General features: G+C 36.7%; 1 protein-coding gene across 1 annotated transcript; it reads right to left on the bottom strand.

Moving 5' to 3' along the window:
- Nucleotides 1-469: 469 nt before the first annotated feature.
- LOC306870074 (aspartoacylase-like) lies at nucleotides 470-11,445 on the bottom strand. The gene is made up of 6 exons (XM_079417118.1): nucleotides 11,016-11,445; nucleotides 5,927-6,122; nucleotides 5,283-5,376; nucleotides 4,847-4,954; nucleotides 1,105-1,214; nucleotides 470-858 (listed from the first exon to the last, which is right to left on the bottom strand). Exons 1-6 carry the CDS (start codon nucleotides 11,255-11,257, stop codon nucleotides 661-663), a joined length of 948 nt encoding a protein of 315 aa, XP_079273244.1. The 5' UTR covers nucleotides 11,258-11,445; the 3' UTR covers nucleotides 470-660.
- Nucleotides 11,446-13,876: the final 2,431 nt, after the last annotated feature.

Genomic DNA, 13,876 nt, shown 5'->3' with positions numbered 1-13,876 from the left:
TAGATTACAAAAAAAAAACAAACTAAAATGAGCTTTTTTCACATTTTTAAGTGGGCAGTTTTAAAGTATGCACGCGCACATGCACGACTGTTTCAAATGTTTGGGGCAAAAATACAGCAAAAATATATAATGAAATAAATTTAAAATAACAGTTTTCTATTGCAATATATATATATATATATATATATATATATATATATATATAATTTTTTTTAAAGTATTTTCAATTCATTCATAATTTAGTGATTATATATAGCAGTTTGTTCATGTGATGTCAAATCTGAATTTTACTCTAGTCTTCGGTGTCCTATGATCCTTCAGAAATATTATAGGCGTGTTTGTGTTAATTTCTTTAAAACATATTACTGACCACAAACATTTGAATGGTAGTGTTATATATGGTGTTTATATAGATATATTTATTATATATAATGTAAGTTTTTGATATTGACTTGCTACTGTCTCAAGACAATTTTAGTCAACTTTATTTTTCAATTAAATAGTTCAGTGGTGTTACAATTTTTTTTTTTTAAAGGTCATAAAACTCCATTATATTGATTTAAGAATTAGAAAAATGCTGAAATTGACATTTAGATAAAGTACAGTACATGACAAACATGACAGCTATCTGAGTGTCATTGTGGCTTTTAAGAGAAAGTATTACTTGCATGCTTTTCTGATAGCATTAGCAGCTAGTATTTCTCTACATGTGGTCATGAAGGCCTGCTGTTTTTCATAATATGCAGCCTCATTAATAAACGTGGGGTGCACTGTGTTGGCACCTTCATAAAAGATTGTTCTTCCATCGAACGTTAGGAACATAGGGTCACCCCGGTTCAAAGGCTCCCAGTCACAGTCCTACACAGAAAGAGAAAGAGAGGGAATGGAACAGGACCATTACCGTGGAAAATAAGTGAAGCTTGGGAGTCAAAACAAGCACAGCAAACATCTGAGTCACTGGACACATTTTCTTACATGTGTTTCCTCCTCCCTGCATCCCTGTCATAAAGAGCAACGCTTTTATTCATCGCTCGAGGGTATATACTTTCCTTTCAAAAGAAACACACTTCTCTATGCATTTACTTCATGGTCCATTTAGAATACCTGTAGATGAGGATGCACCATAGCTGTGATGTTGCCGTTGGTGTCTCTGGGGTAGTCCATTCTCTCCTGGACTCTGAAAACATCCACTGTACATGGAGGAAGCTCTACACCTATGACAGTAAAAAAAAAACATGGAAAATTAGGTGGGGAAAAAAAAAAGAAAGAAAAAACAAAACAAAACATAGATTTGACCTTGTCTGTTAAAGGAATAGCTTAACCAGAAATGAACATTTCCATAAATTTATGCACCCTCAGGTCATCCAAGATGTAGATGAGTTTGTTTCTTCATCGGAACAGATTTGGAGAAATTTAGCATCACTTTACATCACTTGCTCACTAATGGATCCTCTGAACTGAAGTGAATGGGTGCCGTCAGAGTCCAAACAGCTGATAAAAACATCACAGTGATCCACAAGTAATCCACACAACTCCGGACCATCAATTAACAACCTGTGAAGTGAAAAGCTGTGTGTTTGAAATAAACAAATCCATCATTAAGGTATTTTCATTGCTTCTGGTGAAAATGTAAGTCATTAATCCATAATAATGCTTCCTCTAATAAAAAAGTCCATTCCTCCTCCTCCTCTCACATGAAAATCCACTGACACCTTTGTGACAGAACTGTTTTGGACTGTTTTTAACTTTTTTTGGCCAGAAGTGATAGGATTGCGTGTGGGTTATTGTGATGTTATTACCAGCTGTTAGGACTCTCTTTATGACGGCACCCATTCACTGCAGAGGATCCACTGAATCCACAAACTCATCTACATCTTGAATGGCCTGAGGATGAGTACATTTTCATTTTTTTAGGCAACCAAAGTATTAATCTGTGGCTTATATAGAAATGCATTACATCTAGAATCATGTTTATTATGCTTAGGTCATGCTGTATTTTTTCAGCTTTGGTTGCTTCAGCGGGGAGTGGGATCAATCTGGCCTAGAAAAGTTATAAAAACAATCTTTTTGTAAATAAGCAGACCTATTTACCTGCTTCTCTCTGTTCATTTGTCTATAAGTATTTGTATATCCAGAGTATTTTTCCAGTATTTTTCCATCCTGTACCGTGTTGTGTAATATAACATATTATTAAAATGTTAATATGTTCTAGCACTCATGTGATAAACGTTCAGCATTGTGAGCATTGCAGACAAATATCACTTTCCAAGTTGCTACAAAGAGTTTGGCACTCTTCACATTATGGTACAAGTGTTGCCATTATGATCTTCCTTTACAATGATCTTCCTTGTTTAAAAAACAACAACAAAATATTTCATATTTCAAGTTAACTGGAACATCTAAAATGACAATAATATGTTGTTTTACAGCCCCATAACACCCTTACGAGGAAGACACATGCTGATGTGCTCATGTGTCACTACGCATTTGTCTTTACATTTATTCTTTGATGAGTTTATCTTTGATGTGTTGTTTTATTTGTATAGTAAAATATGGACCCTGCCATGTGGCAGTTTATTTTTATAGTAATACAAGCCATTAATTATATTATTTTATAATATGCTGTTCAAGTTTGGGGTCAGTAACACTTTTACTCAGCATGGACATGTAAATTAATCAAAAGTGACAGACATTTATAATGTTAAAAAATGATTTATTTCTGGAAAAATGTATCAATTTAATTGATTTCTAAAGGATTGTGTTAATGGCTGCTAAAAATTCAGCTTTGCCATCACATGATTGACATGTTAATATTAAAATATAAATAGCAGTGTTCACAAATTTACTGTTTTGACTGTATTTTTGATCAAATAAATGCAGCTTCGTGGGCTTCTGAGACAAGCCATGTACACAAGTTATGAAAAGATGAATATATACATTAAAAAAACATGCTCAATGTTTATGTTCCAAATCCCTTATAGTGTAATATGAGTAATATTAAATGTCTTCTTGGATCACTTTGCTGTTAGCCCGTGTTCATAACAGATGCTTCTTGCGCCATTCAAATCCCCGAGTCCTCTAATTAATGGTTTCCATTATGTCAGATCTCTTGTTTTGCTTGTTATGTTGATGTGGTCCAAACATGGTTCCACACTGGCAAACGGAAAGCACGTTTGAGCGCTCACAATGAGACATTCATCCACAACAATGCAGCCCCTCTACACAGCATGACAATACAAAACCCAGCAAGCTACTAATGACATGGAAACTAACCAACTAGCAAACAAGTATTCAAATCACAAAACAGCAAAACCAGAAGAGAAACCAGTCACGCATGCCCAGCACAACATGTTCCTGCTCAGTGTGAAGCATGGAGAAATGTGTATCCATGTCAGACTGAAAGTACACGTGACTACCTTGTTTAAATGTTTCCACAGTTGAGGGGAAAAAAAGAGGAAGATAAACGCTTGAAGTCGTCGTCTATACTTCAAACCGGCTGAAATGCAGAGGTCGGACAGTTCATATTTAAATAAGTGCTTGCTGACTCAATGACCTGAGAGCATAACCGGTTGTCTTGAAATGCCACACACTATCCTGGCTGAGAAATGCATGACCACGGGGAAGAAAGTTATGTAAACACGAAGCATCTATAAACGATACGAGAAACACATTTTCAAATGCATTATGGAAAACTATTTAAAATGTGAATTGTGTGATATCTGAAAAACATTATGGATCCATACCGTCACTGCTGATTTACTTTTGGTTTATATTAGAAAATAATCCTATTGTATAGGAAATAATCTGACACTGAAGACTGGGGTAATGGCTACTGAAAATTCAGCTTTACCATCACAGGAATAAAGTACATTTTTAACATTTATGAAATATAAAAAATATTTTTAAATTGTAATTACAATATTACTGTTTTATTGTATTTTTGTTCAAATAAATGCAGCCTCTGTGAGCATAAGAGATCTCTTTCAAAAACGACATTTTAATATATACAAAATATAAAATAATTATTTAAATGGTAATATTCAAAATATTGCTGTTTCATGGAAGCCTGTTTCCTCTACAGAATAAAACAGGTACTTGCTTATCTCACAATTCTCTTTTTTTTCCATGCAACTCTGAGAAAAGAAGACAGAATAGTAACATAAAAACTATATGAACTCACAATTCTAAGAAGAAAAGTCTGAATTGTGAGATATAGGCCTAATCTTACAATTGTGAGATAAAACGTCAGAATTTTGGGATAAAAACTAGGACTTACCTTTATTTTTTATTCCCCAGCGGAAAAAAGATGTATACTCAGAGTTGCAATAAGTCAGAATTCTGTTGTTGTTTTTTCGCAATTCTGAGAATTATGAGGTACAAAGGCTTCCATAATTGTCCTGTATTGTTTATCAAATAAATGCAGCCTCAGTGAGCAGAGAGACTTCTTTCAAAAGCATTTTCTTACAGATCCCAAACTTTTGAGCAGTGAGTGTGTGTCAAAGTGTGTTTATATATAGTATAACCGTTTGTCTTGAAATGTCACACACTATCCTGGCAGAGAAACAGATGGTCACAGGGGAAAGAAAGTTATGTAAAAGTGGAGCATCTATAAATCATCATTCAAATAGCGCTATTTCTAATCGATTGGGTGACAGATCTGAAAAACACATGATGGTTCCATACTGTCACTGTCCATACTAGTATCACACATGATTACTATTGGTTTATATTAGAAACTAATCCTATTGTGGCCACCTCAGTTGACTTTAAAATCCCTTTATAGAAACACATTCCAGGTTCAATGCAGAAAGCGTGCTGATCTCTGCTTAACCTCCAATGACCTCACCACTATTGAAGAGCTCGATGAAGTCCAGCGCATGCTTTAATATCGTCCTCATGGATTCGAATACATTGCTCCTCAAAACACCCTGTGGCTGAGGGCCCACCTCAAGACCTGCAACACAAACATATCTATATAAGTCACTGGCTTGCACAGGTCTATTCTTATCACAGACAGTAGTGAAACACCAAGAGGTCCAACTACTACTGGTATTGGGTTTCCACTATAATATTAATTCATAAAAAACGGAGTCTCATCAAATGACACAGAATGAGCTCTAGAGGTCTACAGAAATATCTGAAGAAGCTCTGGATGCTTTCACTATAACTTAACTTTCCATATTATCCCACTTCTTTGCAGCTAGCTGACTTTCAGGGGTAATATTAAACTTGATTTAACATTAGGTTTGATCTGCTGAGTATTCAAGGACTTTGGTACTCACCAATTGGGTGTTTGGCCACAGAGCGTGTGGTTGAATACTTCAGCTGTGGGTGTTCATTTAACAGTACTGAACAGGTGAGGGGAGCCATAGCTTTCTGTAGGGAGAAGAGCACAGGTGTCTGAGTAAAGATGGCTTTTTTATTTTATTTGACTTATTTTAAGACATTAAGCAAAATCTTGATCGGTAAGATTTTTTATGCTCACTAAGGCTGCAGTTATTTGATGAACAATACAGTAAAAACAGTAATATTGAGATGCATCATTGCAATTTAAAATAACTGTTTTCCATTTTAATATTTTATACATGTAATTTATTCCTGTGATGCAATGCTGAATTTTCAGCAGTCATTACTCTAGTCTTCAGTGTAACATGATCCTTCAGAAAGTGTTATAATATGCTGCTTTGGTGCTCAAGACACGTTTCTTATTAGTCAATGTTGATTTTTCAACATTGTTTGATGAATAGAAATGTATTTAAAATAAATCTTAAATGTCTTTACTGTCACGTTTGACCAGTTTAATGTATCCTTGCTGAATAAAAGTATTTAAAAAAAAAAAAGTCTTGTTTTGGACAATAGTGTAGGTGCAGAGGGTAAATAATTATTTTAATAACGTTGTACAATATAATTGGATCTAGTTTCTTACTTTAATATAATGCACCATCTGAAGGTTGAAGAGGTCTTTTGAGCTTTCCAGGATGAGGGTGGAGCCCATGTTTGAGGTGGTGTTGTGAAGGTCAAAGATGACATCATATGCATATGAGCTTCCTTTGGGTCCAAACATCCGATTTATTTCCTTGGCTCTCTGGACTTCATATGGCAGACCTTCAACATCTGGAGCACTGTGGTTGGAAAAATCCTTATCAACATTAACAATATAATAACTATAAACAAGACATAACAAAATTGTCAATTAATATCCAATACTAAACACAAATGGAAAAATACTTTTTGAAGCACGTTTAAGTAGTTTTAATTCCACAATTACAACAAGTGACGTGACATACGGTCCAGTATGGTGACCCATACTTGGAATTCGTGCTCTGCATTTAACCCATCCAAAGTGCACACACACACCAGTGAACACACACACACACCGTGAACACACACCCGGAGCAGTGAGCAACCAATGCTGCGGCGCCCAGGGAACCCGGGTTCGGTGCCGTGCTCAAGGGCACCTCAGTCGTGGTATTGAGGGCTGTATATTCACTCCCCCCACCTACAATCCCTGCCGGCCCGAGACTCGAACCTGTAACCTTTGGATTACGAGTCCGACTCTCTAACCATTAGGCCACGACTTCCCATAATTAGTGACTTAAACATGCACCAGAAAAATATAAGACACCTAGAAGTTCAAACCTATATATCCAAGACCTTGAAACCTTTGTCCTAAAGGAAAATAGCATGCAGGGACTGGTGTTAAAAATCCCTTAAATAGCTGTTAGGGGTAGGTGAATCGTTAACTATTATCAGAGCAGTGGATGACAAAAAGATAAGCTATTACACAATAACTTATTTTTTGAAAAAGCAAATTTCTAGTTTAAATTTTAAACTAGAAACTTGCTCTAAACTGCTTGGAGAAAATGTTCCAGAAATATTTTAAAACATTGACAAAATTACACACCAGCTCACCAGCAGGAATAATAAAAAAACAATCAAAGAGCTGCATACAACCATGCACACAAAGCAATGGAGGACTGAAAAATAAAGCTCAGAGAATTTCATAAGGCTTTCCAGCTGGAAAAGAAAAAAAGAAAATGCATAAAAACAATCAGCTGTGGTGAACATCTGCTGTGATGTGTTGTGTGTGTTTTGTAACCCCTCATAGTGCATTATATGACTTGTCACCTAGCATTGAGTGAGATGAACTGTATTTAGAATTCCACCAAGACCTGCCAGTTTTAATTTGCAAACCTCATTTTGTATTTAAATGGTCTATTCTCAATAAATAGAGAAGTTTCCCAAAAGATTTTATGTAAATGTAATAGAGCAAAACAATTTATATAGGAAAAAAAAGCATCAAAATCCCTGTATTTAATGTGACATTGAAGCACAGAGCAAATTCTGTTCATTTTAATATCTGTATGTGAAATGTAGATTCTTCCTAAGCTGTTGTTTTGGTACATTGTACTGCTCATTTATCCTATAGACATTAATGTTTTTCAACTTAATGGCTTAAAAAAGTTAAGTATAGGCTATGCATTTTTCTCTTGGACTGTGTTCATACATTGGTTTCAAATTTCTAGTTCAACTGTTTTAATCTAGAATATTTTCTATATGTATTCTATTACGGTTCTATTCTAATTACAGTGGGGCAAATAAGTATTTGATACACTGCCGATTTTTCAAGTTTTCCCCACTTACAAAGAATAGAGATCTGTAATTTTCATCGTAGGTACACCTCAACTGTGAGAGACAGAATATAAAAAAAATCCAGAAAATCACATTGTATGATTTTTGAATAATTAATTTCCATTTTATTGCATGGAATAAGTATTTGATACAATAGAAAAATAGAACTTAATATTTGGTACAGGAAACTGTTTACAATTACAGAGGTCAGACGTTTCCTGTAGTTCTTGACCAGGTTTGCACACACTGCAGCAGGGATTTTGGCCCACTCCTCCATACAGGTCTTCTCCAGATCTTTCAGGTTTTGGGGCTGTCGCTGGGCAACACGGAGTTTCAGCTCCCTCTATAGATTTTCTATTGGGTTCAGGTCTGGAGACTGGCTAGGACCTTGAAATGCTTCTTACGGAGCCACTCCTTAGTTGTCCTTGCTGTGTGTTTGGGGTCATTGTCATGCTGGAAGACCCAGCCACGACCCATCTTCAGTGCTCTTACTGAGGGAAGGAGATTGTTGCCCAAAATCTCATGGTACATGGCCCCATCCATCCTCCCCTCAATACGGTGCAGTCGTCCTGTCCCCTTTGCAGAAAAGCACCCCCAAAGCATGATGTTTCCACCCCCATGCTTCACGGTTGGGATGGTGTTCATGGGATTGTACTCATCCTTCTTCCTCTAAACACGGCGAGTGGAGTTTATACCAAAAAGCTCTATTTTGGTCTCATCTGACCACATGACCTTCTCCCATGCCTCCTCTGGATCATCCAGATGGTCTTTGGCAAACTTCAGATGGGCCTGGACATGTGCTGGCTTGAGCAGGGGGACCTTGCGCGCGCTTCAGGATTTTAATCCATGACGGTGTAGTGTGTTACTAATGGTAACCATTGAGACTGTGGTCCCAGCTCTCTTCAGGTCATTGACCAGGTCCTCCCGTGTAGTTCTGGGCTGATCCCTCACCTTTCTCAGGATCATTGATACTCCACGAGGTGAGATCTTGCATGGAACCCCAGTCCGAGAGAGATTGACAGTCATCTTAAATTTCTTCCATTTTCTAATAATTGCGCCAACAGTTGTTGCCTTCTCACCAAGCTGTTTGCCTATTGTCCTGTAGCCCATCCCAGCCTTGTGCAGGTCTACAATTTTGTCCCTAGTGTCCTAGACAGCTCTTTGGTTTTGCCCATAGTGGAGAGGTTGGAGTCTGATTGATTGATTGAGTGAGTGTGTGAACAGGTGTCTTTTATACAGGTAACGAGTTCAAACAGGTGCAATTAATACAGGTAATGAGTGGAGGATAGGAGGGCTTCTTAAAGACAAACTAACAGGTCTGTGAGAGCCAGAATTCTTGCTGGTTGATAGCTGATCAAATACTTATTTCATGCAATAAAATGGAAGTTAATTATTTAAAAATCATATAATGTGATTTTCTGGATTTTTTTTCTATTCTGTCTCTCACAGTTGAGGTGTACCTACGATGAAAATTACAGATCTCTATTCTTTGTAAGTGGGGAAAACTTGAAAAATCGGCAGTGTATCAAATACTTATTTGCCCCACTGTATGTCCTCCAAACTAAAATTCCAGTCGTCATATTTGTTGTTTTACTGGTTAAATTTACCAGAAAGCCAAAACCAAGCTGTTTAATTGCGATAGGGGCATGTTGTCACAAAAGGTCAACATGTTCGATAAACCTTTTTCATGAGTAACTACAGCAGAACTGTATGCATGAAAGAATTTAATATGTGTGCAATACTGACAGTAAAATGTCACGTAGCTATATAAAACTGACATTCTACAAACACGTATGTAAATAATTAAATGTTCGCAAATTTTACAACCGCTCTCCTGGAAATCAACCATTTTTACGTGTTGTCCAGAATGCAATATAGCAGGATCATCACGACCCAAATCACGCTTCACTCACGTTTCTCAACAGTCCTGACATGAGCGGCTCAGATCAGCTGATATTTTAGCTCGATTCAGTGATGTTGTGTCATGTAAAGTATGGAAAGCCAATGTATTCATAAACGCCTGCTCGGGCGTCTGATTGCACACTGACACGTCAAAAGCGTGCGCTTTGACAGCAAAACGCGCGTCTTCGACGTGTGATTTCCTATTAAAGGCGCGTTCTTAGCGCGCGCTTTGGGATTATGGCGAACGCGCATCGGTGCATTTTGGGAGACATAATTGAATAGAAAAATAAATTATATATATACACATTTTCTTATGAAATATTATATATTGTTATGAACATCTGGCCAATTATTACTCCCATTATGACAATTCTTTTTTCAACATGCTGTCTCAACAGCAACACATTAATATGCAAATTAGATACAGTATAGATACAAGGTGTTTAATGGGAAAACCAGTTTATGGAAATTTTTACACACATAATGCATAAAACAAAATGGTATATCAAATCATTTTGTTATATATTTTATAACATAGTTGAGAATCATCCTTATACAAAGTTTAGAAGAAAAAAATCCTGAAACCTAAAAATGTATGGGTGATTTAAAAAAAAAAAATCCCATTGTTTTTGCCTTTTTGATGTCCATTCATGCCATTTTATTTTTAGGAAAAAAAATATGAATAAAATATATTTTTTCAAAAATGTTAATTTTCCATTTTTTTCTAATGCTCTAAACAATGTAATGACATGAAAAAAAGCTTTTTTGGGGGGGGGGGGGGGGTGTCTCAGGAGGATATAGCGGACACATGACAGAATCCGGCAATGAAGTCAGCACACGCTTTTGACGCGTGCCATTTTGAGAACACTACAGAAAGAGCATGTTGTTTTCACCTGTGTGGATACTTCAAAAGATGTTTGCTCTGCCTGTTTGGTTTACCTGTAACACGTTCAGAACGTGCGTTTTGTCTGACTCCAAACGTAGTATTCAACGCCCATTTCCTGTTATGATAAACGCACGTCAAAAACGCGCGTTTTTGGTGACTCCAAAGAGCGCGTCAAGAACGCGCGTTTCATAGGAAATCACACGTCGAAGACGCGCGTTTTGCTGTCAAAGCGCACGCTTTTGACGTGTCAGTGTGCAATCAGACGCCCGAGCAGGCGTTTATGAATACTTTGGCTTTCCATAGAAGGAACTGTTTACAGGGACGTGTTCAGTAGACTGAGCCCAACGCGGTAACAGAACTCAGCGTTCAAGCAAGGCGCGAGACGCAACACAGCAGCCACAAGCGTCGATCTGACTTACGCATGGCAACAATAAACAACACGTATAGAACAAAATAATAAACCTCCAACACACAAGAGAGAGATGGTTTTGCGACAGTGCTCTGTTTTATAAAAGCGAGTACATTTAAAGTTGAAGGCGTAACAAACGAGCCGGACTAGTACAGAAAACAACGCGTTTTGCAAGGTGTTTATTACCTGAGGTTCTCACGCGTAAAGGCTCTGTTCAGATCCGTGTCGATGTACCTGCTACATTTCTCCACTGCTTTAGAGTTGCTTATGAACGGCTTGATCACCAGTCCGTTTCTCTCTATCTCGGCTGAATTCTGTATCCACATGTTTACCAGCGTTATGCCAGACATCTCATTTCCATGCGTGCCTCCAAAAATAGCCACTCGTTTGGCTTCTTGTAAACAAGAAATATTAGTTCGCGAACTCATAGCGAGAGCGACACGGACGCGCGCGGTTTACGAAAGACGACGAGAGCGCAAAGTTTCCACACAACTGCTGTTTCCTCTAGTCGCCGGTGACTGCTGTTATATAATGGTTATTTGAAGGCTAAGCCCAGAGCATAACTGCGTCCGTGTGTCTTTCACAATCACGCTGTAGTTTATCGAGCGATTAAATCAGGGCTGTCCAAACTCGGTTCTGGAGAGCCGGTGTCCTGCACAGTTTAGCTCCAACCCTAATTAAACACACCTGAAGCAGCCAATCAAGCTCTTACTAGGCATACTGGAAGCAAAGCTAGAAGCTTCCATGCAGGAGTGTTGAGGCAAGTTAGAGCTAAACTCTGCAGGACACCGGCCCTCCAGGACAGAGTTTGGACACCCCTGGATTAGATGTTGGTCGACGTGGTCATAATGTCACAGGAGAGCAGGTGGTTTATGCACCTAAGCAAACTAAATATAGTGGGTCAACTGGAAAAAAAAAAAAAATTATATATATATATATATAGAGAATAAAATACAGAGACTAGAATTTACTCCATTACTGATTATTTACGCAGTTGCAAAATCAAAGTAGGCTAATGGGATTTAACATATTAGTAGTATTTATATATATATATATATATAGAGAGAGAGAGATTTCGATAAACAAAAAAAAAAAGACTTAAAGATTGTGAAATCACACATGTAATGCTGTTGTAAGCCGTAAGTAATCAGTAGTGCTGAAATTCAAGAGTGTGATCTAGCTTTTACATATCAGTTCAACAAACAAACAGAAAAAAATAAGTAAAACAATACAAAACAAACAGAACTTCAACCTTTGCATGTCGTGAACTATGCAAGGACCTTTTGAATGAATTGCTTTAGTGAATGATTACTGAATGATCGATTGATCATTGACTGGCGTAATGCAATAACCTGCAGAAAAGAAAAAAAAAATCACTGACCAATTCCAACCACTAATGCATAGACAAGACGTGGATTATTTCAAATTCGAAGAATGGGTGTGCTGTTTTTATGAAATGTTAATATAAGATTGAAAGTAATAGTTACCCCAAAATTTTAATTTATACTTATACTACGTATACTTACTCTCATGTCGTTCCAAACCTGGCTACTTTCTTTGGTGGAACATAAATTATTCTGATGAATGTTAGTAACTAAACTGTTGTGGTGCCCAATTATTTCCATTTTAAGGAAAAAAGATAGATAGATAGATAGATAGATAGATAGATAGATAGATAGATAGATAGATAGATAGATACAGGGACATTTTCTCAATTACCTTTTATATTTACAGAAGACCAAGTTATACAGGTTTGGATCGACTTTAGGGTGAATAAATGATGACATAATTTTTGGGTAACAAAGTAAAGTGAACATCCAGCAAAATGAATTTAAAGACATGAAACTATCCACACATTAAATATAAACACTCAAACAAAATGTTAAGATTTAGCTCTTAATAAATGGAAAGAAAAAAAATCATGTCAGTAAAGATGTTTATCACACGGGGAAACCCGTTATATTTTATTTCTCTGAAGCAGAGTAACAAAGTGTCCATAATGCAAATGTATAAAGTAGGTCAGAATTATATTGACCAAACACATTGCCTCTGTATAAAAATACTCTGATTCTGATTATAAAAATGATACCGTTCTCTAGAAGAGATTGTATACTTTGGCTGTACAATGATTTAATAAACCGAATGAAAATGTGTTGATTATTAAAAATAAACCCCTTGTCATTAGAAGGTTGATCATCAACACATCTACAAAACAAGTAACAATAATAATGTAGAGGCGATTGTGTTTCATGTCTCACAAAACAGTTCTTTAAAAAAAAAAAAAAAAATAAAAAAATCACAGATTTAGACATTTTGTTTATATTAATCTGTAAACCTCTCTTTGGTCACATTTTTCTGATTTATCATGAACAGAAAACCTTTTACTAACACTTTATGCAAATAGCTCGTCTTAAATGTCTGAGAGGTTAAGACTATTTTTCTTTTGAAACAGTTTAACTGAGCTCTAAAATGATCTGCCACTGCGTAATTACTTTTAATCATTTCCTCCTTCCCTTATTATTCTGTGTAACTAATATACCATCATCTTCTGCCCACACTTTTCTATTGTGCCCTGAAGAGTTTTAGCTATCATGTACAGAGAAACTTTCCTCCCTTCTTTTCCTCTTTTCTTGCACAGATGATTCTCTTGCCCCAGATCCCTCCTTTAGGTGATTCTCTTCATATGTGGCATGTTTTCAGTGAATGAAGAAAGTTATTTGCATTACACTCAGTTTGAACAGAACCACCTTTGCCTCTGTTTTTCAGCTCTTTTGGGTGTGTCTGCTGTAGCTGAGTCAGTGTTCTGAGACATGGAGATTTTCGAAATATTTTCAGTATCCTTCTTCCTCTTCTTTTTTTTCTTTCTAATATCTGCAGAATCTCCCAGTGAGATAATAATGTTGGCCTGTCTGTCTGCATTGTTGTGTTGTATGATCGAGTCAGTCCTTGTTGTTTGTACAGTTTCTAGTTCAGCTCTATCATCCGGTATGTGATTTATGCTTTCATTCATTTCCTTGTTTTTCTTTCTCTTGGATTTCTTTGCAATT

Source organism: Barbus barbus, assembly GCF_936440315.1.
Source record: "Barbus barbus genome assembly, chromosome: 5".
NCBI classification, from domain to species: Eukaryota; Metazoa; Chordata; class Actinopteri; order Cypriniformes; family Cyprinidae; genus Barbus; species Barbus barbus.
This window is presented reverse-complemented; position numbering and strand designations above follow the sequence as displayed.